Source organism: Sminthopsis crassicaudata, chromosome 5 (genome assembly GCF_048593235.1).
Source record: "Sminthopsis crassicaudata isolate SCR6 chromosome 5, ASM4859323v1, whole genome shotgun sequence".
Lineage (NCBI taxonomy): Eukaryota > Metazoa > Chordata > Mammalia > Dasyuromorphia > Dasyuridae > Sminthopsis > Sminthopsis crassicaudata.
The window spans coordinates 55,744,029-55,770,542 of NC_133621.1; the positions used below are offsets into that span (position 1 = coordinate 55,744,029).

The 26,514-nt window shown below is 33.1% G+C and overlaps 1 protein-coding gene across 2 annotated transcripts in view; it reads left to right on the forward strand.

Moving 5' to 3' along the window:
- The window catches only part of PLXDC2 (plexin domain containing 2), a 463,969-nt gene that overhangs the window by 342,112 nt on the left and 95,343 nt on the right, over positions 1-26,514 (forward strand). For both annotated transcript variants that reach the window (XM_074266811.1, XM_074266812.1), the window contains exon 7: positions 16,912-17,011. In XM_074266811.1, coding sequence (XP_074122912.1) covers positions 16,912-17,011 — 100 coding nt within the window. The remainder of the gene's footprint in view (positions 1-16,911; positions 17,012-26,514) is intronic.

Sequence of the window (26,514 nt, forward strand, 5' to 3'; positions counted from 1 at the left end):
AGACTCTTTCTAACAATGAGATGAATGATGCCAGTTCCAATTATCTTGTAATGAAGAGAGCCATCTACACACAGAAGAGAGAATGGTGGGAATTAAGTGTAGATCACAGCATAACATCACTTTTTTTGCTTGCATTTTGTTTTCTTACTCATTTTCTTTCCTTTTTGATCTAATTTTTCTTGAGCAACAAGATAATTGCATAAATATGTTTAAACATATTAGATTTTTACATATATATTGACATGTATAACATATATTGGATTGCTTCCCCTGGGTGGGGGAAGAAGGGAAAATCTGAAGCACGAGGCTATGCAAGGCTCAATGTTGAAAAATTATCCATGAATATATTTTGAAAATAAAAATCTTAAAAAAAAAAGAAAAACAGAGCAAAAAAGGGAAAATCCATGTTAAAGAAAAACAAAAATGTTGAAAGTACTGTGCTTCACTCCAGTCTTCATACTTTTCCCTCTGCATGCAGATGAAATTTTCCACCCCAAGTCTATTGGAATTGTTTTAGATTACCATATTGCTGAGAATAGCTAATCTATCTTAGTTGATCCTCACATAATTTTGCTTTTGCTGTGTACAATGTTCTCCTGGTTCTGTTCACTTCACTTAGCATCAGTTCATCTAAGTCTTTCCAAGTGTTTCTAAATCAGGCTACTCATTATTTCTTATAAAACAATAATATTCCATTAATTTCATATATTATAACTCATTCAACCATTCCCCAATGGATGGGATGCATTTTTTCCAATTTTTTGCTACTATAAAAAAAAGTAGCTATAATTTTTTTTCTGCTTTGCACACATGGGTTCTTCTTTCTCTTTTATGATCTCTTTGGAATGCCGAATCAGTAGTGACACTGCTAAATCAAAGGGAATGCATGGATTGTCATTTTCATTATATTGGAGTTTAATATGGATTTATTTGTATAAAAAGTTTTTGTCAGGAAAGCAGAGCCAAAATGGTGGAGTAAAAGTAGGAACTTGCCCAAGCTCTGTTGTAATCCTCTCCAAAGACATTGAATAGTGACTCTAAACAAATTCAGTCTATATATGAATCTCTGAAAAAAGCTGCACAAAAATCCTGAAGTTTGGGACAGTTCATCCTTCATCTTGGAAGCAGAGTCCTACTTTAACAGAGTTAAAACTCAAGTAATAGACTGGGAAAATTAAAAACAAAAACAAAAACAAAAAAGAAACAGAAAATGGTTCTGACCATAGAAAGTTATCATAGTGGTAGAAAAAAAATCAAAACACACATTCAAAAGATGCCAAAGTCAAAGCTCATAAAAGCTTTTGATATAGATCCAAAGTCTCAAATAAAAGTATGAATTGATTTGGGGCCATGGAAGAACTCAAAAAAGTTTTTGAAAATTAAGAGAGAGAAAAAAAAATTGGAAAGAGAAATTAGATCAATGTAAGAAATTGTGGAAAAAAATTTCAACAGCTTGGTATAGAAGATACTTAAAAAAATGAAGAAAAAGACTAGTCCAAATGGTAAAAGAAGTATGAAAAAAAATACCTTAAAAAGCAGAATTAACCAAATGAAACAAGGGGCAAACCTTCTTAAAGTTTGCAAAAAAAAAAAAAAAAACCTTCTTAAAGAGTAGAATTGGCCAAATGGAGAAAAAAAAACCAACTGAATAAAAAATTCCTTCAAAAGTAGAATTGAATAAAGTTTTTCTGGGGATGGCGCCAAGATGGTGGAGTAAAGCCAGGTAGCTGTTTGAGCTCTCCCAGTTTCCCTTGAAAATCACATGAAATCAAGCCTCTAAATAGAGGATAATGGAAGGAAACCACTCTCCAGGTCAAGTTAGAGTGGGAACATTTCAAGAAAGGTCAGTCTCATTGAGGTGAAAAGGTTGCTCAACTCAGACTCTGGGAAAGCCAGTGAGAGGATGTTAAGCACAGCAAAGCAGCAAATAAATCTCTTAATCCTGGCTCAGTAGAATAACAAATCAGTGGGGCAGCTTCCATCTCCAACTCAGAAGGAAAACTCTGGGAAAACAGGCTATTTCCTGAAAAGGGCAGGCAAAGCTATCCCCTGAAAATACCCAGGGGTCCCTTTGCTCAAAGCCTTGCTCAGAACTACACAGGAAGCTTGGGACAGTGTCCTTTTTGCCAAGAAGCAGAGCTCAATCATAAAAGTAAAAAAAAAAAAAAATACCCAAAGAAAAGGAAAGAAAATGAGCAAGAAACAGAAAAGAAACTTGACCACAGAAAGCTACTATAGTGATAAGGAAGACCAAAAAAACAAACACAGATGAGGACAAAATGTGCATAGAAGAAATCTCAGAGTGAATTGTTCTCAAAGCCAAAGAGGCTTCTTAGAAGTGCTCATAAAAGATTTAAAAGGCAAATAAGAGAGAGAAAAACAATGAGAAGGAAATGAGAGATATGCATGAGGGAGTCAATAGCTTGGAAAAGGAAAGAAAAACTTGTCTGAAGAAAACCAGTCCTTAAAAAATAGAATTAACAAGCGGTTTGGCAATTGTCAATGTTGTAAAATTACCCATGCATATATCTGGTAAATAAAAAAAAAGTAGAATTAATCAAATGGAAAAAAAGAAACATAACAACTGAAGAAAATAATACATTGAAAACTAGAACAGGTCAAATGGAAGCTAGTGACTTGGTGAGACAGCAAGAATCAGTCAAACAAATTAAAAAGAAAGAAAAAATGGAAGAAAATGTAAAATAACTCATTGGCCAACCTGGAAAATAGATCCATAAGAAAAAATTTAAAATTATTGACCTATCTAAAGATCACAATCAAAAAAATTCACCTGGATTGCATTCTTCAAGAGATCTTTCAGGAAAACTGCCCCACTATTTTAAAAAGCAGAAGAGGAAATATTCCTTGAAAGAATGCATCAATTACTTTCAGAAAAAGATTCCACAAGGATAACCCTAAGGAGCATTGTTGCAAAACTCCAGAACTAAAATCTCAAGGAAAAAAATGCATGAGATGCCAGAAAAAAGACCGAGCATCTGACAGCTTCTACAATAAAGATCTGAGGGCCTGGAATTCCAAACACCTAGGCTTACAACCAAGAACTAACTAAATTCAGTGTCATCTTTCAGACAAATGATATAGTTTCAATGAAGTAAGGGATTTTCAATCACTTCTATTGGGAAAAAAAAAAAAAAAAAAAAACAGAACTAAACAAAAATCTCCAAACACAGGGATAAAAAGAAGCATAGAAAAGGTAAACAGGAAAAATATATATTATTCAAATGTTGGACTCTTTATATCCCTAGATGGAAAAATAATATCTGTAACTCTAGAAAACTCTATCTGTCACTAAAGTAGACAGAGGGGGTCACCACATGAACTGTGGGCGGGAGTGATTTTAAAAGACTCTGATGTGATGACATCAAAGAAAAAGACATTAAAGGTTTGGAAAAGATCAGTACTTGAAAAAGAGGAAAGGAAAGGGAAATATAATGGTACAACTATAGTACAAGATACTATTATAATTGAGGGGAAAAGGGAGGGGGATAAGCATTGTCTGAAGCTTAATTTCAGTAGTTTTAGTTTTAAGAAGAAATAACATAATCATTCAGATGGCTGTAGAAATTTATCTAACCTTATAAAGAAGTTGGAGGAGAAAGAGGAACGAAAAAGGAGGGGCTAGAAGAGAGAGCAGAAACACTAAGGGAAAAGATAAAAGAAATGGAAGGGTGATAGAAGATAAGGTAGTGTGTAACATGCCCTCCTGGCAGTTACTATTACCAGTCTATCCTAGGCCCAACAGAGTACCTTTGACCACTGACCTTTGCAGTGTCAGCTCTACCCAGCTCACCTCCTCTGAGGCCTTCAAAGGTCTCTGGTCATGATTTCTCGAATAGCAGTTTAAGAATCAGTACTGCACTCAAGAACAGCCACGTGTAATCTTAAAAGCCTTTATTACACCTACTCACATAATGCCCTGACTTAATGCCCTGACTTGTTAACTCCCTAGTGAATTACTGGTCTGAAGATCCACTTGTTCACTACCAAACTCCTTATCTCTCTCGGCTATCCATCAGCTTGGCTCAGCTACCCCAGGCTGGGGAGCCAGGTTAAAGAGAGAGAGACTTGCTGCTTGCAGTGGGCTTATCTAGGGCTTGTGAGGTCACATACACAGCCAACCAGTGAGAGAGCCATCACCCATTACAAAGCTATCTCAATATGGCCAGGATCCCACCCACAGGGCAGTCCTATATCCACAGATATTACTTCTGGGCCACTCAATCTCCTGTTGCACCGTGGCTGCCCATTTAAAGGATCCTTACAGTAGTGGGTAGAGTGGGTTAGGAAAAACAATACTAGAGAAAGGGGAGGGGTATAGGAGATAAGATGGTGAGTGGAATGGATATATAAAAAAATAAAATGATAGGGAGGAAAGAGAACAAAAGTATATCCAAAAGTGAAAACAGGTTGGAGAGAAATATAGAGCTGGTAATCATAACTGTGAATGTGAGTGGAATGAACTTTCCCATAAAATGGAAACAAATAGCAGAGTGGATTAAAAAAACAGCATCCTACAATAGTTTTTTACAAGAAACACAGAGAGATACAAAGTAAAGGAAAAAACTAGAACAGAATTTATTATGCTTCAGCTGAACTAAAAAAAAAAAAAGAAGGGGAAAATATGTGTTGTAATCTTGAATTTGCATCTTCAGAAAATGTCATATATATAATTTTTCTCTTTATTTTCATCACCTCTCTGTGTTGATTTGCTTATCCCTTCTAGTTATCTGAGTCTTTCTGCTTCTATTCAAAACTATTTTCATTTATTTCAGTTAAAGGAAATATCCTAGATATATAATTATGTATGTATATGTGTGGTGTGGGTGTGTATATATGTATATATGTATATGTATATATATATATATATATATGATTGTGGATATGCATATCTACATCTATCTATACATATACTGTATACACACATCTACATACATATGTGTAGGTATATACATATACATAATTTTTCTTTTATTTTGGCATAGCATGTAATCAAATGTGTATATGTATTAGTTGTTATAGTCTCACTAATTTTTAATTATACATTTAATATTATTTATTAGGATATTTGACTATCTTTACAAAATATGACTTTTGGGGTCTTGTAATTGGTCTTCCTGCCTAAAATCTCACCATACCAGTGCATCCTCCTGTGTTATCAAAGTGGCTTTTCTTAAGCTTGGATCTAATCATTTCACTTTTTTACTTGATAAATTCCAGTGTTTCTCACATGAAATGTAATTTCTTCCATTTCCCTTTTGAAGTCCTGCATAATTAGTCCCTTACCTATCTTCCTAATTTTATTATATTAATCATTCCTCTTCTCATATTCTGTGATCTAGCCAGGCTGCCCATTTCTCTATTATACATGTACATACCAATGCAAACATACACTCACACACACACACACACACACACACATATTTATATATATATATATATATATATATATATATATATATATATATATATATATATATATATATATATATACACACACACACACCCAATCATTATCCATCCTTATAGATTGGTACCAGAATATATTCCCTCCTTATCTTTGAGTAAGATAATGTCTCTCATCATTAAAGCAAAACCTCTAGCAACCATTTCTGAATAAATATTTTCCTTTCTGTGGTGAGTGAAAGAAGAAACAATTGAGGAAAAAAGTTCAAGTTTCTGAGAATTTTTATTTATTCAGAAATGCATGCCAGACCAGACTCCTTCCTCATCTTAGGACTTGATCCTGACTACAAGGGAAGACAGATTTTTATAGATTTGAAGTAGTTAATTATTAATTAAAAGAAAACAGGAGGGTACATATTAAGTAATTTGATTTCTAATTGGAGTAAAGATTAGGGACTTTCCAAGTTGGAAGTTGGATGATAAAACAGTTGCAATTTCTTGAAATTAGAAAAATAGGTGTCTTTCTCTCCCTGGGTACAGTAAGGGAGCATAGAAACAATAATGGACTGGTTGATCAGTGTAGAGCAAGTTTTCATTTTTTTTTGTTTGTTTTGTTTTGTTTTTATTAATTTTATAATTATAAATTTTTTGACAATATATATGCATGAGTAATTTTTTATAACATTATCCCTTGTATTCATTTTTCCAGATTTTCCCCTCTCTCCCTCTACTCCCTCCCCTAGATGACAGGCAATCCCATACATTTTACATGTGTAACAGTATAATCTAGATATAATATATCTGTATAAATCCAATTTTCTTTTTGCATGTTAAGTATTGGATTCCGAAGGTATAAGTAACCTGGGTAGATAGACAGTAGTGCTAACAATTTATATTCACTTCCCAGTGTTCCTTCTCTGGATGTAGTTGTTTCTGTCCATCATTGATCAACTGGAAGTGAGTTGGATCTTCTTTATGTTGAAGATTTTCACTTCCATCAGAATACATCCTCATACAGTATTGTTGTTGAAGTGTATAGTGATCTCCTGGTTCTGCTCATTTCACTCAGCATCAGTTGATGTAAGTCTCTCCAAGCCTCTCTGTATTCCTCCTGCTGGTCATTTCTTACAGAGCAATAATACTCCATAACCTTCATATACCATAATTTACCCAACCATTCTCCAATTGATGGACATCCATTCATCTTCCAGTTTCTAGTCACTAGGAAAAGGGCTGCCACAAACCTTTTGGCACACACAGGTCCCTTTCCCCTCTTTAGTATTTCTTTGGGATATAAGCCCAGTAGTAGCAATGCTGGATCAAAGGGTATGCACAGTTTGATAACTTGTTGGGCATAGTTCCAAATTGTACAGCAAGTTTTCAGAAAAAGTTATTTTTGTTTCTTGAGAGGTAGTTATGGGTAAACTACTTGCATCAGTATTAGTTCGGATTGGGTCTTTAGTGAAGAATCTCTAAACAGCAGGTGGAGGTGGTCCAGCTTCCCAATCACTTAGGGCTACATTCAAACAAAAATGATTTTCTTTTTACCAATTCCCACAATTGAATAATTTTTTCATACAAGACAGACATTGAAACAAATCCACAACTGAATAGAAAAAGAGCTCAGCTACTTTCAGAAATGAGTCACAAATGGAGTTAGTGTGGTTCACTCAATTTCCACAATTAACAATTGCTGTCTTAATTGCTTCAATTTTTCACTTGTTGCTAGTACATTACTTCCTATTGTTTATTTTATACTTCTTTCTCTTGTATTTATTTGCACTTTTATATATACTCAAAAATAAATGTTTTCTGATAAAATGCTAGCTCCTTGAGAACAAGAATTATTGTCTTTTATTTTGTTTGCCAAGTGCCTTACACAGTTCATGCTAAATTTATCAATGCTTCTGATGAGTGAACAATTGATTAAAAATCCTTCTGAAATCTCTCTTTGGAAACAAGCTCTATTTTGTTAAGGCTATATCTAATTATCCAAACTCATGTTACACACACCAAGGTAATAAAGAAACAAACAAATAAACACAGAAATGTACATTGGGTACACTGTGTTTGGAAATGAGGGAGTTTAGGAGATAAGGGAAATTCGTCTTAGGACAAACCAACTGAGTGTGAAAAGACACATTCAATTTGATATATTTATTAACTATCTCTGAAAAATACAATGATAAATGCTGGATATAAAAAAGACAGAAAGAACATGGGCTTGGCCTTTAAAGTGCATGGTCCTTCAAAGACTTATCATCATTATAAATAATTCTATTAAAGGTAGAATATGATATGGTTAAAGAAATCCAAACAGGGAATTCTCCAAGAAAATGTGAAGAGGAAGAGGTGATATCATCTTGGGGAATCAAAAAGGATTTTTGTGGAGGATATAGCTTCTTATGTAGATCAAGAAGAATTTCAAGTAAAAGAAATGAGGGAGGGTTTACCTTTTATTCATGTGGGGTTATCTAATTGCCTGAACAATAGTAGCTGAATATAGGATAAGATTGAGAAATGATTCTCTAGACTCCTTTGTGTAAGGGCTGAAACTCTGAATAGGTGCACTTGAATCAGATAACCTAGCACTTATGGCTAATTACCTATACAATGACTATGTTTGGATATTGCATATGTTTGGAATTGCTCTTCTCACAAATAATGCTGGTTCAATGTTTGGAGTTAAGAGAATTGTAGGTAAGGATTAGAGGGTGAGGTGAGAGAGGCAAGATAACTTCACTTGGCCACAGGACAAGGAGGAGAAAAGGGTGGAGGTTCTGGACTCTAGAACCAAGGGATCCTTGGCAAAACTCCTGGAAGTTTTGTCCATATCCTTCACTTCTCCCCCTAAAGACCAAGGACTTTGGCTGATCCTGAGGCCTCCAGGGAGCTAGCCTGCACCTTACACCTTTAGGTTATATTATAAGAAATTGTTTCTATAGACAAGGGAAAGTTCATACTGATAACCTTATAATTTACCAATTCCTGCTTCAGAAAACTGAAGATTTAACACTATAATTCATGGAATAATGACTACTCCAGTACTGATAGATACTTAGGAGTTTCTTAAGAGTTCTCTAAAATTTTTGCATCAAATATTAGACTCCATCCACTCTGTTTGTGACAGAAGAAATATACACGTCAGAAGGGAAAAAAATGTTTCCCTGGGAAAGTTTTATGTGAGAACTTTTTTGTCCAAGCATAAGACAAATATAGATCAAGAATTTCACCAATGTCCTCAAACAAATGAAACAAACAATGGAAAACAAGACAAAAATGCAAATGTTGACTTTCCTATGATGATTTTCATCATCAGTGATAATACAACAACCACATTTGAACTTTAATGGTAGAGACCATGCTGTGCTGAAGGAGGAAGTGGTAAAATTACCAAAGAGGACAAAGATGGGAATGACAGCTGGAGTAAATTACATATATACACAGGAAGTCTGTGCAGGAAGTGTCACAATTTTGAGATTATTAAGGTTCTTTTCTATGATATATTCAAAAAAATAAAGAATTTGAATTATTGAAGAAGGAATTACAAAAGTTATTTCCACTTTAAAAAGATAATGACATAAATAAAGACCCATGTCCTTATGCTTTTACTTACACACACACACACAGGTCGATACTCAGGCCCTCTGATAAAACCAGTGCTATTTCAAAACAAACTGATTCTTACAATGCTTTTTAATTTGATTATTATATTGCATACTCTTAATAAGAATCTGATAAGGGGACAGCATTTCAGAAATGATGCTCTCCTGCAGACCACTTATGCTCAGGCGCATTATTAACTTAAAGCTGTAGAGAAATGTTTTTCCTTTTTTTTTGAAATATTTACAGTTCAAAGAACCAAATGCATTCTCAAAGACTTGCCTACAACAAAGTGTCTAAGGCCATACTCTTTGATAAATATAACATGAAATAACTTTGTTGGATTATTCATATCAAACAAGGCATATAAAAGGAAGAGGAAGTTTACAAAAGGTGCTTCTCATTTCTCTAAAAGAGGAGGTGTATTATTGAGAACATATGAAAAATCCCTTCTTTATGGATGATGAGTTTCTCGAGATGTTTCTGTTGTGAGATTGTTCTATTGTCAAGTTCCATTATATTACAGTCTCCAAGTGAGAACTATAATCACTCAAAATAGTTCACAAAAATACAATGAAGGGGCTAAAGGATGTCTATCATGCATATTATGAAATTCAATTGTCCATTTTACCAGCCCTTCAGTCCATATATCATAGATTAGACATTATAGATAGTGAATTAAGTAAAAAGTAGAGGGCTATAGTAATAATTCTCCCCTTCTTAAGTGAAGTAAAAACCAGGTGTTTTGACAACTAAATATACTATCTTGTCAAGTGCAAAAGATGAATAATTTTGTTTCTTCTTTGTAGACATTGATGCTTCTAATTTTTCTCTATTGTTACAATAATTAAAATGTCTAAAGCTCTGTTAAATAATAGTGAGAATGTCCTTTCTTAGCCTATTTTTTTGTACTTAGAAAGGATTTCCATTGTAAATGGTGATATTTCTAGGTTTTAGAAATATAATTTTCATCAGAACAAAAACGAGCTCAATCTTACGTATTTTTTCAGTTTTTTTAATCATTTTTAAATTTTTTTTAATTTTTATTTTATTTTATAATTATAACATTTTTTTGACAGTACATATGCATGGGTAATTTTTTACAACATTATCCCTTGCACTTACTTCTATTCAGATTTTTTCCCTTCCTGTCACAACCCCCTCCCCCAGATGGCAGGCAGTCTTATACATGTTAAATATATTACAATATATTCTAGATACAATATATGTGTGTAGAACCAAATTTCTTGTTGCACAGGAAGAATTGGATTCAGAAGGTAAAAATAACAGTTTACACTCATTTCCCAGTGTTCCTTTTCTGGATGTAGCTGGTTCTATCCATCATTAATCAATTGGAATTGGATTAGCTCTTCTCTATGTTGAAGAAATCCACTTCCATCAGCATACATCCTCGTACAGTATCATTGTTGAAGTGTATAATGATCTTCTGGTTCTGCTCGTTTCACTCAGCATCAGTTGACATAAGTCTCTCCAAGCCTCTCTGTATTTCTCCTGTTGGTCATTTCTTATAGAACAATAATATTCCATAACATTCATATACCATAGTTTACCCAACCATTCTCCAATTGATGGACATCCATTCATCTTCCAGCTTCTAGCCACTATGAAAAGGGCTGCCACAAACATTTTGGCACATACAGGTCCCTTTCCCTTCTTCAGTATTTCCTTGGGGTATAAGCCCAGTAGTAATATGGCTGGGTCAAAGGGTATGCACATTTTGATAACTTTTTGGGCATAATTCCAGATTGCTCTCCAGAATGGTTGGATTCTTTCACAACTCCACCAACAATGCATCAGTGTCCCAGTTTTCCCACAGCCCCTCCAACATTCATCGTTATTTGTTCCTGTCATCTTAGCCAATCTGACAGGTGTGTAATGATGCCTCAGAGTTGTCTTAATTTGCATTTCTCTGATCAATAGTGATTTGGAACACTCTTTCATATGAGTGGAAATAGTTTTAATTTCATCATCTGAAAATTGTCTGTTCATATCCTTTGACCATTTATCAATTGGAGAATGGCTTGATTTCTTATAAATTAAAGTCAATTCTCTGTATATTTTGGAGATGAGGCCTTTATCAGAACCTTTAACTGTAAAAAACTTTTCCCCAATTTGTTACTTCCCTTCTAATCTTGTTTGCATTAGTTTTGTTTGTGCAGAAACTTTTTAATTTGGTATAATCAAAATTTTCTATTTTGTGATCAATAATGATCTCTAGTTCTCCCTTGGACACAAACTCCTTCCTCCTCCACAAGTCTGAGAGGTAAACCATCCCCTGTTCCTCCAATTTATTTATGATTTCGTTCTTTATGCCTAAATCTTGGACCCATTTTGATCTAATCTTAGTATGTGGTGTTAAATGTGGGTCCATGCCTCGTTTCTGCCATACTAATTTCCAGTTTTCCCAGCAGTTTTTGTCAAATAATGAATTCTTATCCCAAAATTTGGGATCTTTGGGTTTGTCAAAGATTAGATTGCTATTTTTATTCACTATCTTGCCCTGTGAACCTAACCTATGCCACTGATCAACTAGTCTATTTCTTAGCCAATACCAAATGGTTTTGGTGACTGTTGCTTTATAATATAGCTTTAAATCAGGTACACTTAGACCACCTTCCTCTGACTTTTTTTTCATTAGTTCCCTTGCAATTCTCGACCTTTTATTCTTCCATATGAATTTTGTTGTTATTTTTTCTAGGTCATTAAAATAGTTTCTTGGGAGTCTGATTGGTATAGCACTAAATAAATAGATTAGTTTGGGGAGTATTGTCATCTTTATTATATTCGCTCGGCCTATCCAAGAACACTGAATGTCTTTCCAATTATTTAAATCTGACTTTATTTTTGTGGCAAGTGTTTTGTAATTTTGCTCATATAATTCCTGACTCTCCTTTGGTAGATATATTCCCAAATATTTTATACTATCGACTGTTATTTTGAATGGAATTTCTCTTTGTATTTCTTGCTGTTGGATTGTGTTGGTGATGTATAAAAATGCTGAGGATTTATGTGGATTTATTTTGTATCCTGCAACTTTGCTAAAATTCTGAATTATTTCTAAAGTTTTTTTTTAATCATAAATGAGTTTCATGTTTCATCAAAAACTTTTCCTCAGATCTATTGAAGTTATTTTGCAATTAATTGATCATATGATCAATTATGGTAATTTTCCTAATGTTGAATCACTTTTACAATCTTCTATAAATTTACTTCATTATTTACTAGAATATTTCTGAGGCTTCTTCACATAGAAATTATGAAAAAATTACTACTATCCTTTAGTAATATTTTTGTATATTTCTTTTTGTTGGCCTTCCATATATTAGGATCACATTTGTGTCATAAAGTATATGGATATTTCTAGGAATCATTTTTTGTGGCTTTTAAATGAAAGATTTTGCTTGTAAATTTAGATAATTATTTCCTCCTCACTTATCTTTGACACTTCATTTGTGGTTTGGTCAGTTTGTTTCTGAGATGAAATTGAGATCTCTATTTCTTGTTAGTTGGGAGCATATTCTATTTACAAAAGCATTCAATTGCTTTAAATTCTTAGAACTCTCAACCTATAATTTAGCAAAATAATTTCTATTTCCTATTTCATTTTTAGTCATGAATTTACCTCATTTATTTTTTATTTTTGAAATTTTATTTACTTTGTTCAGATTTTTTATTTTTAATTTTTGACAGCTATGTATGGGTCAGTCTTTTTTTCTTTATTTTTTTATTTTAATGACATATTATTTTTCCAATTACAAGTAAAATTGGGGCTTTCAACATTCATTTGTGTAAGATATTGATTGTCAGTTTTCCTCCTTAACAGTCTCTCCCCCAAAACAGCATCCAAACTAATATAGATAATACACATATATAATCAGTTTTTAATACATTTCCATGAGTCATGTTGGGAAAGAAAAATCAGAATAAAAGGGGAAAACCACAAGAAAAGAACAGCAAAAAAGGTGAAAATAGTATGCTTTGATCCACATTCAATCACCATAGTTCTTTCTCTGGATGCAAATAATATTTTACATCCAAAGTCTACTGTTATTATCTTGGATGACTATATTGCTAAGAAGAGCTAAATCTATCATTGTTGATCTTTTGTGTGTAGCAGCCTTAAAGTCTTTTGAGTTTCAGTAGTTTTTTGGCCCTTGGACACTGGTCTTTCTGGTGTGAGCTTTGCCTTAGGCTGTCTTTAACCAGGTGTTCTGGCTACTTTTCCAACATCTTTATATGATGATGTTATATACCATCTTTTTTTTTTATTTCTAGCTCCCCTTCATGTATAAATTGTAATTTATGTATAAATACATGTATAAACCTGTAATTTAAGTTCTATTATCAATGAAATTCAACAAAGATAGACTGAGGCATGTGTTCTCCAAGAAATATAACATTTTGTTAATAAAGTCTCGGCCTAAAAATTGAATAGGTTGATGATTGCTTTGGTTTAAACCAACGACTCTGAGATGGAGACACAGACCTCATAAGCAAGATCAAGAAGCACTACAGAGTAGGGGAGGAAATAATACAATTGGTGTAAGGCTGGTGACATCATGGGATTGAGACATACATTATTGGTTTTATGGCTGATGCATGAAGGACAATATGATTGTTTGGAGTTTGGAAAAGGTGGACTAGTAACAATATCCTTCCTTTCATCCTTTAACTAAGAAATGTTTTTTTGTTTGAGTCTATCTGCAAGGTTAGAGATAATGAAAGACACTTTGTTGGACAATAAACCAGACATCCCAAAGGATAGCTTGGTGATTTAAAGCTATTAGACTAGATTCCATAGTATTCTCCTACATTACCTACATCCTCCGATAAGGACAGATTTCCTTGAGAAAGAATATAATAATGATGGGCTGAATAACTGGATTTCTTTAAAAAAAATGCTAAATTATGAACTGAGTTCAAAAACAAAGAACCATGACTTAGGCCATTACTAGACAAAATCAGTTGAGTGTTATATAGGATCTATAAAATGAAGCAGAATCAATTTAATTTTCTCAGTTTCTTGATGACAAGACTATGTTAATTGATTATATTTGCATGTCAAGAACTCAGTACAATATCCAGCACATAATAAATACTTAATAAATGCTTTACAAACCTTTTATTTATGTGATTATTTATAAGTTTTCTCTCCCACTGGAATGTGAGTTTCTTTAAGTCAAGAATGATTTTTGCTTCTTTGTATCTCTATCATTTATACATACTCTGTGCTTAATAAATACTTATTGACTGGCCTTCCAATTTAAAATGCATTTGTTAAAGGAACTCATTATCTATAGGAAATATTTCAGACTCTTTTTTGTGTGATGAATAATGATGCTTGAAGCCTGGTTTGATTTCTCCTTATCTATCAATATTAATAAAATAACCCTTTCTTTTAATTGAATGGAAAATCTGAGGAAAGGAAAAGCAAGTGATCTTTAGTATAGTCGTGAATCTTCTCTCCTATGATCTGATTACCTTTCCAAAAGACATTTTTCCTCAAAGTTAAAACTTTTTCTTTTATGTCTTGTCCTTGTATCTCTTGGAAAAAGACTATTCTCTATTTTTATTTGTTTTAAAGTAAGTATGCCTACAAACTAAGTCAGTTTGGTTTCATAGATTGGCCTTTTTATGCCTTTCCTATAATAATACATTCCTTGTTCATATATTCCCAAGTTTTCCCAGATATATTTTTAAAAGCATTTGATGTTGCAGGATGCAATTTTTTAAAATTTGGAATTGAAAAGAGGAAACAAAATATGCTCTTGGGGTGTCAATCTTCACGGTGTTTGGTGGAAGTTTCAATCAAGAATTTTAAAGTTCAACATGTAGGCTTGTTGCAATGTATTCTGAGAAATGTTGCCACTTTTAACTTGTTAAATCCACCTAAATAGAAAGAAAAGGTCTTTGGGGTTGTTTCAGGATACTGGGCAAATGTTTGTTCACTAGTAGTATTATCTGTCATTCTTAAGAGTTTTCTCTACAATAAAGATCATAAGAAAAAGAATTAAGAAGTAATGATGATGATTATAATGATATAAGGATCACAGATTAAAAAGTGAATAAGACCTTGAAAGGCATTTAATTCAATTCTCTCTTTTTACAAGTAATTATGAAAAGTAGCATAAAAGAGGGAAAAGGAATACTTAACTTTTAGTTAGGATAACTTTTCCAGTGACAGCTTATAGTGATGACAGAAGAGACAGAAAAACTATAAAATAGAGATATAAGAATTGAAAAGGGATAGTAATCTAGGCCATTTAATAAAAAGGCAAATAGTCTGCTCTACCTCAACAGACCTTCAAAGCATCATCCATTATAATATAGCAAATCAGGGAAAGACAACAATATGGAATGAATTAAGGAACAACCTTAAAGTCAGAAAGACTTGAGTGAAAATTCTGCCCTAGGCACATATGTGTAACCATAGCCTAATGCTGCATTTTTCAGTGATTTTGGGTAACTATCTGAGACTATAAATTGCCCCAAAGAGATAAATTGGTAGACAACCAGATGGACAAACAAATGGTTTAAATATTAAAAAAATGTGCTAGCCTACAATGGTAGAGTAAGTTTCCTACATTAGTAAACTCAAAAACTAGAAACTGCCCCTTTCTCCCTCCCACAAAAGTTGATAATACTACCTTATATAGCACCTTCATATTAATAAAATTGTTTCATATGTTTCTTCTGTATTCTCATTTGAAGTAAAATCTACGTATGTTTAGATTCAAGTTTTTTTTTTTAATGTATATTTTAATTGACTGGCATCAGCAAAGACATTTATAGTGTCCATATGTGTATATAGAGCTATTTGTCCACTGAACACAGATTTAACAGTCCTGGTTCTGGCTGATTCACTTGTATGTTCTTCTAAGGACTTTATTATCAAATATATGTGTTTAACAAATGAGATAAAGTTTGTAAAACACTTGATAAACCTTAAAGTTCCATCTCTGTAAATGCTAACCCTCAACAAGTTAAGAGGCTGTTTTTATGTTTTCATTTCATTCTTGATAACAACTTCCTTATATATTGTACCTTAAGTTATTAATGTGCTTTGCACACAACAGCTCTGTGAGTTAGCTGACAGAAATGTCAAAAGCATTTTCCGGATTAGAAAACTGGGAATGAGAGATTGTGACCTGTTTGAAGTCATGTAGCTAGTGAGTGTCTGAGATAGGTCCTCTTATTATGCACCTGGAGCTCTTTCCACTAAGACATGTTGCTTCTCAATATTTCAAACAAATCTAAACTGAAAGACTCTTATAAAGACCTTCATTTTCAATTACAAAAATTTTAATAAGGTATCTTTTGTCTTATATGTATATGGGTTATATGTGTATATGTGTATACATTTATTAATATGTATTACATCACATATATATTGTTGTATGTGTTTATATACATATTATATATGTATTACATAAACATAAATGAATTTTCTCATAGAAGATATAATTTATATAAATTAGAGTGAAACTAGAAGCCAAAAAACACTGTTTTAATCCCCTACCAAACTAACATATACTATATTGTGGTCCTGGGCAAATTATTCTATAATTGCTGTTAGCAATTCTGTAAGATGATGTCTCAGTAATGGTATCAATCTTCAGTATGGCAATTTTTTACTGGGAGTTTAAACACCAGTGAAATCACTATTTCAGTCCTATTCTTATCCTTGTATCTTTAGTTTTCAATGCTTTTCATTCCCTCTCAATTACTTGAATTCAGTCATCAAACGTATAATCAGCAAGGATTACACTTGGTTAATTTGTTGTTGTGTTTTCTTTTCCTTTGAGAGCATGTTCAAAACTAAAATCTATTTGCTTTTCTTTTTATCTTTTTTTTTCCTTCTAGATTCCTGTGTTGGTGACCCAGATAAGTACAACAAACCATCCAGTGAAAGTGGGATTGTCTGATGCATTTGTAGTTGTCCACAGGATCCAACAGATTCCCAGTATGTATATTAGAGAAGAGTAATAATGTAGTTTGGATCTTTTGTGGGGGTGTTTGGAACAAGTAAATTAGCTCAAGACTGTTTTAGCTGTTTGAAAAACAAATCACTTAGCTAATTTGAGCTTGTTAATTAAAAAGTAATTGTATTTGGTTTATAACTCCCATTGTAGTTTTCCATCTCATCGTTTCTCTTAACTAATAATTTAGGCAAAGTGAAATTAAGCAGAGCAGACAAGTCAACATATATATTATCTTACATGATATTCCATCTTGACTTCCTGGGTATTTTTTAAACTGCTAAAATAATCAATAAACAAACATTGATTAAGCACCTCCTATGTGCCAGACATTGTGCTCAGAACTGAGGACACACACACACACACACACACACACACACACACACACACACACACACGAAATAATGAACAGGGAGAGGGCACTGGAATTTAGAGGGGTTAGAGAAAACTTTGGTTGGAACTTAGGGGAAGCCAGAAAAGTCAGAAAAGAAGAAGTATGTTCCAGACATGAGAGAGAGCTGGGGGAAATGTCTAGGACTGAGACAGAGAAGTGGAATATCTTATTCATTGAAGAGTCAGGCCAGTATCACTGGATAGAAGAGTATGTTTCAGGATGCAAAATGTAAGAAAAGTGGAAGGGCAGAAGGAGGCTAGGTTACAAATAAATACCAAACAGAGCATTCCCTATTTCAAGTCAATAGAGAGCTTATTTGAGTTTATTAAGTGTGTATATGTGGGTAGGGGGTGACATGGGCAGTGATTTATTTTAATGTGATTGTTTCTCATAGCTATTGTATGGTTTCTGAATGAATCATTCAGCAGAGATCTGGAAAATGGGTGAGGCAAGGCAGTGTACTTTTAGAGAAAGTAAATGTCTTATATGGTCAGAAATAAGTAGTGGTACTGCTTCTCAAACTTGGTGGAGTTTATCAGTCCTTTTCACAATCTCTATTGTACCATGCAGACATACCTGAATCTTTTTGTGCACCTATATTGTACACTAGATATAATAATAATATAGGCCACTATCCCATAGATGCTGGATTTCCTTAAAACTACTCTTTTTTAAGAACATTCACTGAGTCCTTTTCTCCCTTAATGCCTTTGATTTGAGCATTAAATGATAATGATGAAACTCAACTCATGATTAAAACATTTCTTTCCTTTCACCCATGCACATCCTTTTTTTCTGACTTTTTCTTCTTAAGGGTAGGTATAATTTGTCACAAGCATAGGCTGTGTGGTCCTGTCTGAAGCTTATTCTGCCTCATTATGTCATCTCCGGAATGTGGCAGGTAAATGGAGTGGAAATTATTTAGAGATTTCCCAAGCAATAGAAGCTTTGCGGTCTTTAGAGTGGCTAGCCTCATGTAACTCCTTACTGTACTCTTTCAGGATTCAATATCTACACTAGACAGAGCTCTGTTTGGTACAGGGTGGGAATCCTCAAAAGGTTTTCTCCTTGTTAGCTCACAATTTGTGGGAGGTAATATTATTCAAGGGAATTGCTAAATCGAGGCGGATTCTCGAGAAACTAAATTGTCCTTTCAACAAAGCAGGAATATATTAGTATGTGTAGGAAATATAATAGCATCCTGACAGAGCTGTTAAATAATGTTAGCCCATGGAGAGCCAATGCTAGCTTCCCTTTCAATATGCATGTTCTTCCATTCTTGTCTTTCGGGTTGTTAAATCAACCATGGCTTCAGTCAATTATAGCAAAAGTGAAATGAAAGACTAGTTGTTTCAGTTTATTTGTTGGTTCTTTAAGACACAGAAAGAATTTCAATTGCAGCTTGCTTTGTCTTCTAAGAAGGCACCTCAAAGATCTTGTAGCTAGATTATAAATTTGTGTCTAGTCATTTTTAAGACAACTGATTAGCCTTTGGAATAAATTTAGCTCTTTATGACTCTTTTTCAAGGAGATAATTATCTGTTGCATTTATTTTATAAAAGATGAGGTTTAGTGAGTCTTTTGCTGTTTTGACTCATTTTGTTGCAAACTGAAAAGAAATACAGATATATTTTCTAATACCAATATCATTTTTATTTTATGCATCATAATGGATTTGTGTACAGATCATAACTGGTTTGCTATCTCTGTATCTCTCTGTTTCATTGTTTAATATCTATCATTCTATCTTTTTGTCTCTGTTTTCTATTCCTCTTCTGTCTCTTTATTTGTATTTCTGTCTATAATTGGTGTTTTTAAAAGAAATTCAAAGGTATATAAGTTATGTTAGGAAAGGAAAAAAAATCTTATTTTAAAGGCTCAACTTTGATTATATTTGTTGATAGGATGTATATGAATTTGCATGCAGATTTAATCATGCAGATCAGTCATTGTATATTCATTCTACCTTTTTCTGTCTTTCTCTGCCACATACACATACATAATCACTTAGAGGTATACTTTAGTTTTCTGTATTAATTAAAGAACACAATTTACCTTGTGTAATTTGAAGAACTCTCCTGCATCTTATATGTCTTCATGATGTCAGCTTCAATATTTGACCAAGAGTTTCAGCTGCTTTTGTGGTTGGTGTATTTCTGAAATTCTAGGATTGTCAGTCTTGAAGAGATTCTGAGAGATCCTCAAGTCTGTTCCCTTGCCTTTAGCTGGCAATACCTTTGATCAGTCCTAAGAGATTTGAATGTATCCTTCATTAAATTATCTATGGGCAGTAGTTTCATGATCTCCCTACTTTCCAATGCATAGCATTGACTATCATCAGGAAATCCATCCTTCTATCAAATCAAAGTTTATGATCTCTTTTGCTTCCATTTTTGCAAACTGAATGAAATACAAGAGGGAAATCTGCATTTAAAGATCATAGGACCATGTATTTAACAATGGAAAAAAATTAAATGCCATTAATTAAGCCAAGCATCCTCATTTAATATGTGAAGAAAATTAGGCTCAGATAGATACATCAATTGCTCTTGGACCCATAGCTAGAAAATGTCTGAAGAAGGGTCTGAATCCTGAAGGTCTCACTACCACTCAGATGAATATAGTCTCCATTATATCATCTAATTGCCTAAGCCTTCCTCTGTCTTTGCCCTGCTCAAATAATTCCTTTTTGTGGGCATACTATTCTTGTTTCTTAACCATTTCCCATAAGGTCTATTATACAACTTTTTTTTATCATATTAGTAAGACCTTCTTTCAGTTCTTATTAATATTCATTATGGAGATTAGACATAAAAAGACTGGTGATAAATCTAAGAATACTCTCATATTAATCTGGTCCACCACATATAAAGATATCAAATACAGTGTAGAGAAAAATTTACTTTCTTGATGTCATGCAATTTATATGCTATTCAAAATCAAGGTGCCAAAGATTTATTGAAACAATTGAAGAATGGTAAACACTGTTTTACTTTTGATATGAAAATATAGATAAAAATATTGGTTCCTATAAAGTAGGGGCTAGCTCTGTCTCCTCTCCCTCCACCCTTCAATCCTTGCCTACAATTATCTTACTACCAAACATTCAGCAAGCACCAATGGTGAGGAGAGCCATTATCCAAATATATGCTAATAGAGCCATTGTCTCACATGGAATTGATATCCTTAAGTGCTCTATTGTCTGATTTAGAGTTTCAGCCCTCTACAGGTTCCATCACTACATACTCTCATCTGAAAAATAGGAAGATTTGCATAGATGACCTCTAAAGTAGGTAACATTTCTAAATTTGTTTCTCTTCCTGCTTTTTTCTCAACACAAACATATACGAACAAAAACCTCTGAATTATCTTTAAAAACATCAAAATAATATTTTTTAAAGCATTGAGCACTCCTCTATTTTTGTGTACAAAGTAAAAAAGATGATTTCCTGAAGGATTGTTAAAATTTCAAAAGTTAAGGCCTCATGAAGGAAATGACACTTGAGCTGAGCCTCATAGGGTTTTAGGAATTTCAAGGAGCAGAGGTAAAGAAAAAGTCATTTTAGATTGAAATATAGACTATGACAAAGGAGAGAAAATATTGTCTACAAAGAACGAGCAAGTAAACAAAGTTGTTTTTTAGAATATATGAAGACTTGTAATCAGCCTAGAAAGATAGGTTGACATATATCCTAAAGTCAATGGAAAGTCATATAAATAGGAATAATTTGTATGAAAGAAAGATTAGTGAAGAAAGAGAATACATGGGAAAAGATCAATTAGGAAGCTATTGCAATAATCCAGATTTTAAGGGCCTAGTTTAGCATGGTGATTGTTGTGATTAGAGAAAAGGAAAATGATATGAGAAATGATAAAGAAATGGTATTATTAGGATTTGATGATTGATTAAATATGTAGGACCAAATTAGAGTGAAGTGTTGAGGAAGACTCAGTAGCTGGCTGGCTAGAAAGCTGACTCTGGCCTCAACAATAATAGGTATTTATGATGAAGGGTGAAGTTAGGCAGAAAGGTAATAAATGTTTATGATGATTCTTCTAGATGGATAATTCTAGCTGGCAATTGGAGATATGGGACTACATCTCGGGAGAGAGATGAATGGCTTGCTTTTTGATGCAAATCTATTCTCCCTAGACTTAATAGAGGAATACATGTGTATTTGTCATCAAGACAAAGTGTGTAGAGAAAGGTAGACAGTCATGATTAGTTTCCTGTATTTTACCCAACTTTTTTCTCTTTCAAATTACACCTGAGTTGATACTCTGTTTATTTCTTAGTCTTTCTCCTGCTATCACTTCCCCAAAATGTTACTCTTTATCACATTTCAAATTAATCAGTACTAAAGTAGTAATAAATTTATTGCAGAAGGGGCCTTTGAGGCCATCTAAGCTAATTCCCTCATTTTTTTTTTTTTTTTCTGAAGCTGGGGTTAAGTGACTTGCCCAGGGTCACACAGTTAAGAAGTGTTAAGTGTTTGAGGTCAGATTTGAACTCTGGTCCTTCGAATGCAGGGCTGGTGCTCCAGTGCTCCACCTAGCTGCCCCAATTCCCTCATTTTTAAATGAAATAAGATTCACAAAAGTTAAATGGCATGCCTGATGTCTCACAGATGGCAAAAGACAGGACTAGAATTTGTACTAAGATATTTCCTGTGAGGGAAGATGTTTATTCCTACATTCCCTCATTTCATTTTTGCATTTTAACATCATTTTTTTTTTAAACATTAACTAGCTTACTTAGCATTTTGCTTTCCAGATCCTTCCCTATGAGATTTATTTTTATTTTGTGCATTGTTTTTTTCCTCAATAAATATAAGATACTCAATTGCACTAATCTTGATTTTAATTCTTCCTTCCTTACTCTCCAATTTATCATTTTCAATTTCATTATTATTCTTTAGTAGACTTACATTCCTCCATTAAACTTTTGAAAATTTCTACCCCTGGGATTAATTAATGTAGCATTTCTCAGAATTCAAGAAAGCATTTTGTTAAATGAGAAACCATGAAGGTTTTAAAATTTTATTTTCAGAAATTTCCAGGTGCACATTAGTGGAACCAAAGTCTTATCTAAAATACATCAGGTCTACTTTACCTGGAACCTGTCAAGGTCCATTATGGACCATTTTATGGTTCTTATGTGATAACATTATCATAGAGAAAAAAATTAATTTATGACTTATTAGTGGAAAAATAGCATTAATCAATAAATGAACAATCATTTATGTATTAATATTATGTGGAAATCAGTTAATAAGTATTTATTAACTTCTTCTGATTCTTTATATCCTAGGGCTAAACACTTATGGTACAGAGAAACGCAAAAACAGTCACTATTTTCAAGGAGCTCGTGATTTAATAGGGAGACAATATACAAAAAATATTATACAAATGAGATATATGAAGGATAAACAGAAGTCTCAGAAGGAAAGAACCAAGATAAAGAAAGCCTGAGGAAGTCTCTATATTAAACATAAAGGTGCTGTCCTAGGTACTGGGAATGAAAAAATATAGAACAATCCCTTCTCATAAGGAATTTACTTCCTCCCAGTATGCCATTGGCAACAATATGTGCATTTATAGGTATACACAAAACTTGTACAGTGTCCATAAAAATTCATTGCAGAAAATGAGAAAGCAGTTAACAATTGGAGAAAAGAGATTCTCAGGAAAAGCCTGATGTAGAAGGTATTATGTGAACTGGGAAGCTAGAAATTTGAAGAGGCAGAGTTGCAGAATAAGTGTATTCCAGGGATGAAAAACAAAACATCTGTACAAAGACAAACCAAAAGATGCCATGTCATATGTGAGGAATAGCAAGAAAGCCAAGTTGATTGAAATATTTAGTGGATAAAAGAGTTTTAAATTATATGATTTACTCAAAGACTTCCTTATACAGGCACCAAAATTCTACTTATAGCTATCTGCATACATTTATTTAATACCTAACAAGTGAAACAAGGAGAAAAAAAAACACATCTCTACTCTCACAGAATATAATGCCATGTGAGGGTGTGTGTGTGTGTGTGTGTGTGTGTGTCGTGTGTGTGTGTGTGTGTGTATTTATATATTTGTTTATGGCAGCCAGGGAAACCAGAGGAGAGAATAAAATGTATTAAACAACTCAAATACAAATGATTATAGGAATGAACGTGTAGGAGATCTCAGACTAATCTTAGAAGTTTTGGGTAAACTTGTATAGGAGAAACCTTGAAGGGTATGAAGAATTCCAGGAAGCAAAAGTGTAAAAAGAATCTGCTCCATACCTTGGGTCATATTAGATATGAATTAATACACCAAATGGGAAGGGGGCAAGAAGAAATGGAAAAATAGCAGTGAGAAGTGGACAAATATCAGAGTATAGACATTATTTAAGAAAAATAAGCCTATGGATAGGAAATAACGCCAAGGGATTTACCTTGATTCATTTCTTTTTTTTTTTTTTTTTTTTTGAAATTTTATTTTATTTTATTATTTTTTTAAATTTTTATTTTATTTTATAATTATAACTTTTTTTTGACAGTACATATGCATGGGTAATTTTTTACAACATTATCCCTTGCACTTATTTCTATTCAGATTTTTTCCCTTCCTCCCGCAACCCCCTCCCCCAGATGGCAGGCAGTCTTATACATGTTAAATATATTACAGTATATTCTAGATACAATATATGTGTGTAGAACCGAATTTTTTTGTTGCACAGGAAGAATTGGATTCAGAAGGTAAAAATAATAGTTTACATTCATTTCCCAGTGTTCCTTTTCTGGGTGTAGCTGATTCTGTCCATCATTAATCAATTGGAATTGGATTAGTTCTTCTCTATGTTGAAGATATCCATTTCCATCAGCATACATCCTCATACAGTATCATTGTTGAAGTGTATAATGATTTTCTGGTTCTGCTCGTTTCCCTCAGCATCAGTTGATGTAAGTCTCTCCAAGCCTCTCTGTATTCCTCCTGCTGGTCATTTCTTACAGAACAATAATATTCCATAACATTCATATACCATAATTTACCCAACCATTCTCCAATTGATGGACATCCATTCATCCTCCAGTTTCTAGCCACTATGAAAAGGGCTGCCACAAACATTTTGGCACATACAGGTCCCTTTCCCTTCTTTAGTATTTCCTTGGGATATAAGCCTAGTAGTAGTATGGCTGGGTCAAAGGGTATGCACATTTTGATAACTTTTTGGGCAGAATTCCAGATTGCTCTCCAGAATGGTTGGATTCTTTCACAACTCCACCAACAATGCATCAGTGTCCCAGTTTTCCCACAGCCCCTCCAACATTCATCTAAATCACTATTGATCAGAGAAATGCAAATTAAGACAACTCTGAGGTATCATTACACACCTGTCAGATTGGCTAAGATGACAGGAACAAATAACGATTCATTTCTTTAGATTAACAACACCCATCTCAAAATATATCATAACAAACTGAGTTTTGGAAGTCCCTCTAATTCTAGTCCTCCACTATACAGAAACATATGACAAATTCATGTTAAGTTGCTGTTTTAAGACTTCAAAATATTGAGACAAAACTCATTCTAACAAACTCATTCCAAAATAATGCCAGAATTCACTGCATTTTAACCCAAGTGACATTTATTTAAGTTTAAGATTTCCTTAAGGTATTATCTTTTATCCATGCATTCACAAGCATTTTGAGAACCAGAGACTACTTAATGGCAGATGTATATTAACCAATACATGATAATCCTTCCTTCATGAGGCAATGCAATTTGATGTTCAACATTAAATTGACAAATGAATACAAAAATTTGGCCTTTTAAAAATAAAGTTTAAAACTTTTTGTAGAACAAAGATTTCTAACACACCTAGAGCTCCTTGATCATTCGAAGACTTGCTACATAGCTATCAATTTATATTGTGGTGTGATTATGACACAGTAATTGGCAACCTAAACCAAAAGCATGTTCATATTTTTTGTAACAGGCAAAATCAAACAATTTCATCATTCATGTCCATATCAGAAATGCATTATATTATTACATAGTGGAAAAATATTCGTTTGGATGAAATAGCTTTAAGTTTAAAATGGATACTTTCAAAATGTATGTGTAAATGCTCACATTTACATTTACATTTAAGGATCTTCAAATTGCTTTTGTTTTTTCAAGATGATAAAAAAGTGACTGTAAGCATGTTCTAAATCAACTAATTTCATTTCATTGAAGATATCAAAAAAAAAAACCTGATATGGAATTAGACTTTTTTTTTTAAATTAAAGCTACTTAGTAGATTTAGCAAAATAACTTCATCGTAAGTGAAAATTTTAAAGAAATGTTCTCAAATTTTGGAAGGAATTTTTAAAACTTAGTTTTATGTAATATGATTCATGTCAATCACTGCCAAAAGAAATTTACTTAATTCTATGCCAAAAGATGCTAGTTCTTTGAAATTGTCATGTTTAATGTCATAAAAATTCTTCAAGAGATTTTCTTTTTCAGTTTTAAAGCTCATTTCCCACTTTGAAAAAAGAAACAGTTTAGAAGACTTTTGTGGTAGTGTTGTTTACCAGATTAAATTAAATTTATTGAATTGGTTTAATATTAGAAGTCATGGTTTATATTCCTTAGTCCTTTATCATTGCTAAATATGTTAAGAATAAAAATCTGTTAAATTGTGACTCACGGAAGAGAAGATAATCACAATAGTTTTTGTTTTGACATTTTGGAGATGTAGCAGCTCTAGTTTTTAAATCAAAGTGAAGAAACTGAAATAAATAAGAGGATCAAGGATCAATGAAATGAAAAATGAAGCTCTACATTTAATTCAGAGCACCAGCAGAATTCCTTTGGCCACTAAGGATCTTAGGGACCTCATCAGCCACTGCCAGCTCTCTGTAAGGACAAGTAAATGGAGTTTATAAAGTTATTCCATAAAATATGTTCCCTTGATAAATTATAAAATACTTCAGAGGTAGATAGCATTTGCCCAAATTGAAGTTTCAGTGTTTTGACACTGATAATTTTTAAAAGTTGTTCTAGATAATATACTAAAACATGGCCAAATATCATTTGCTATTGTTGTTATTGTTGAGGGAG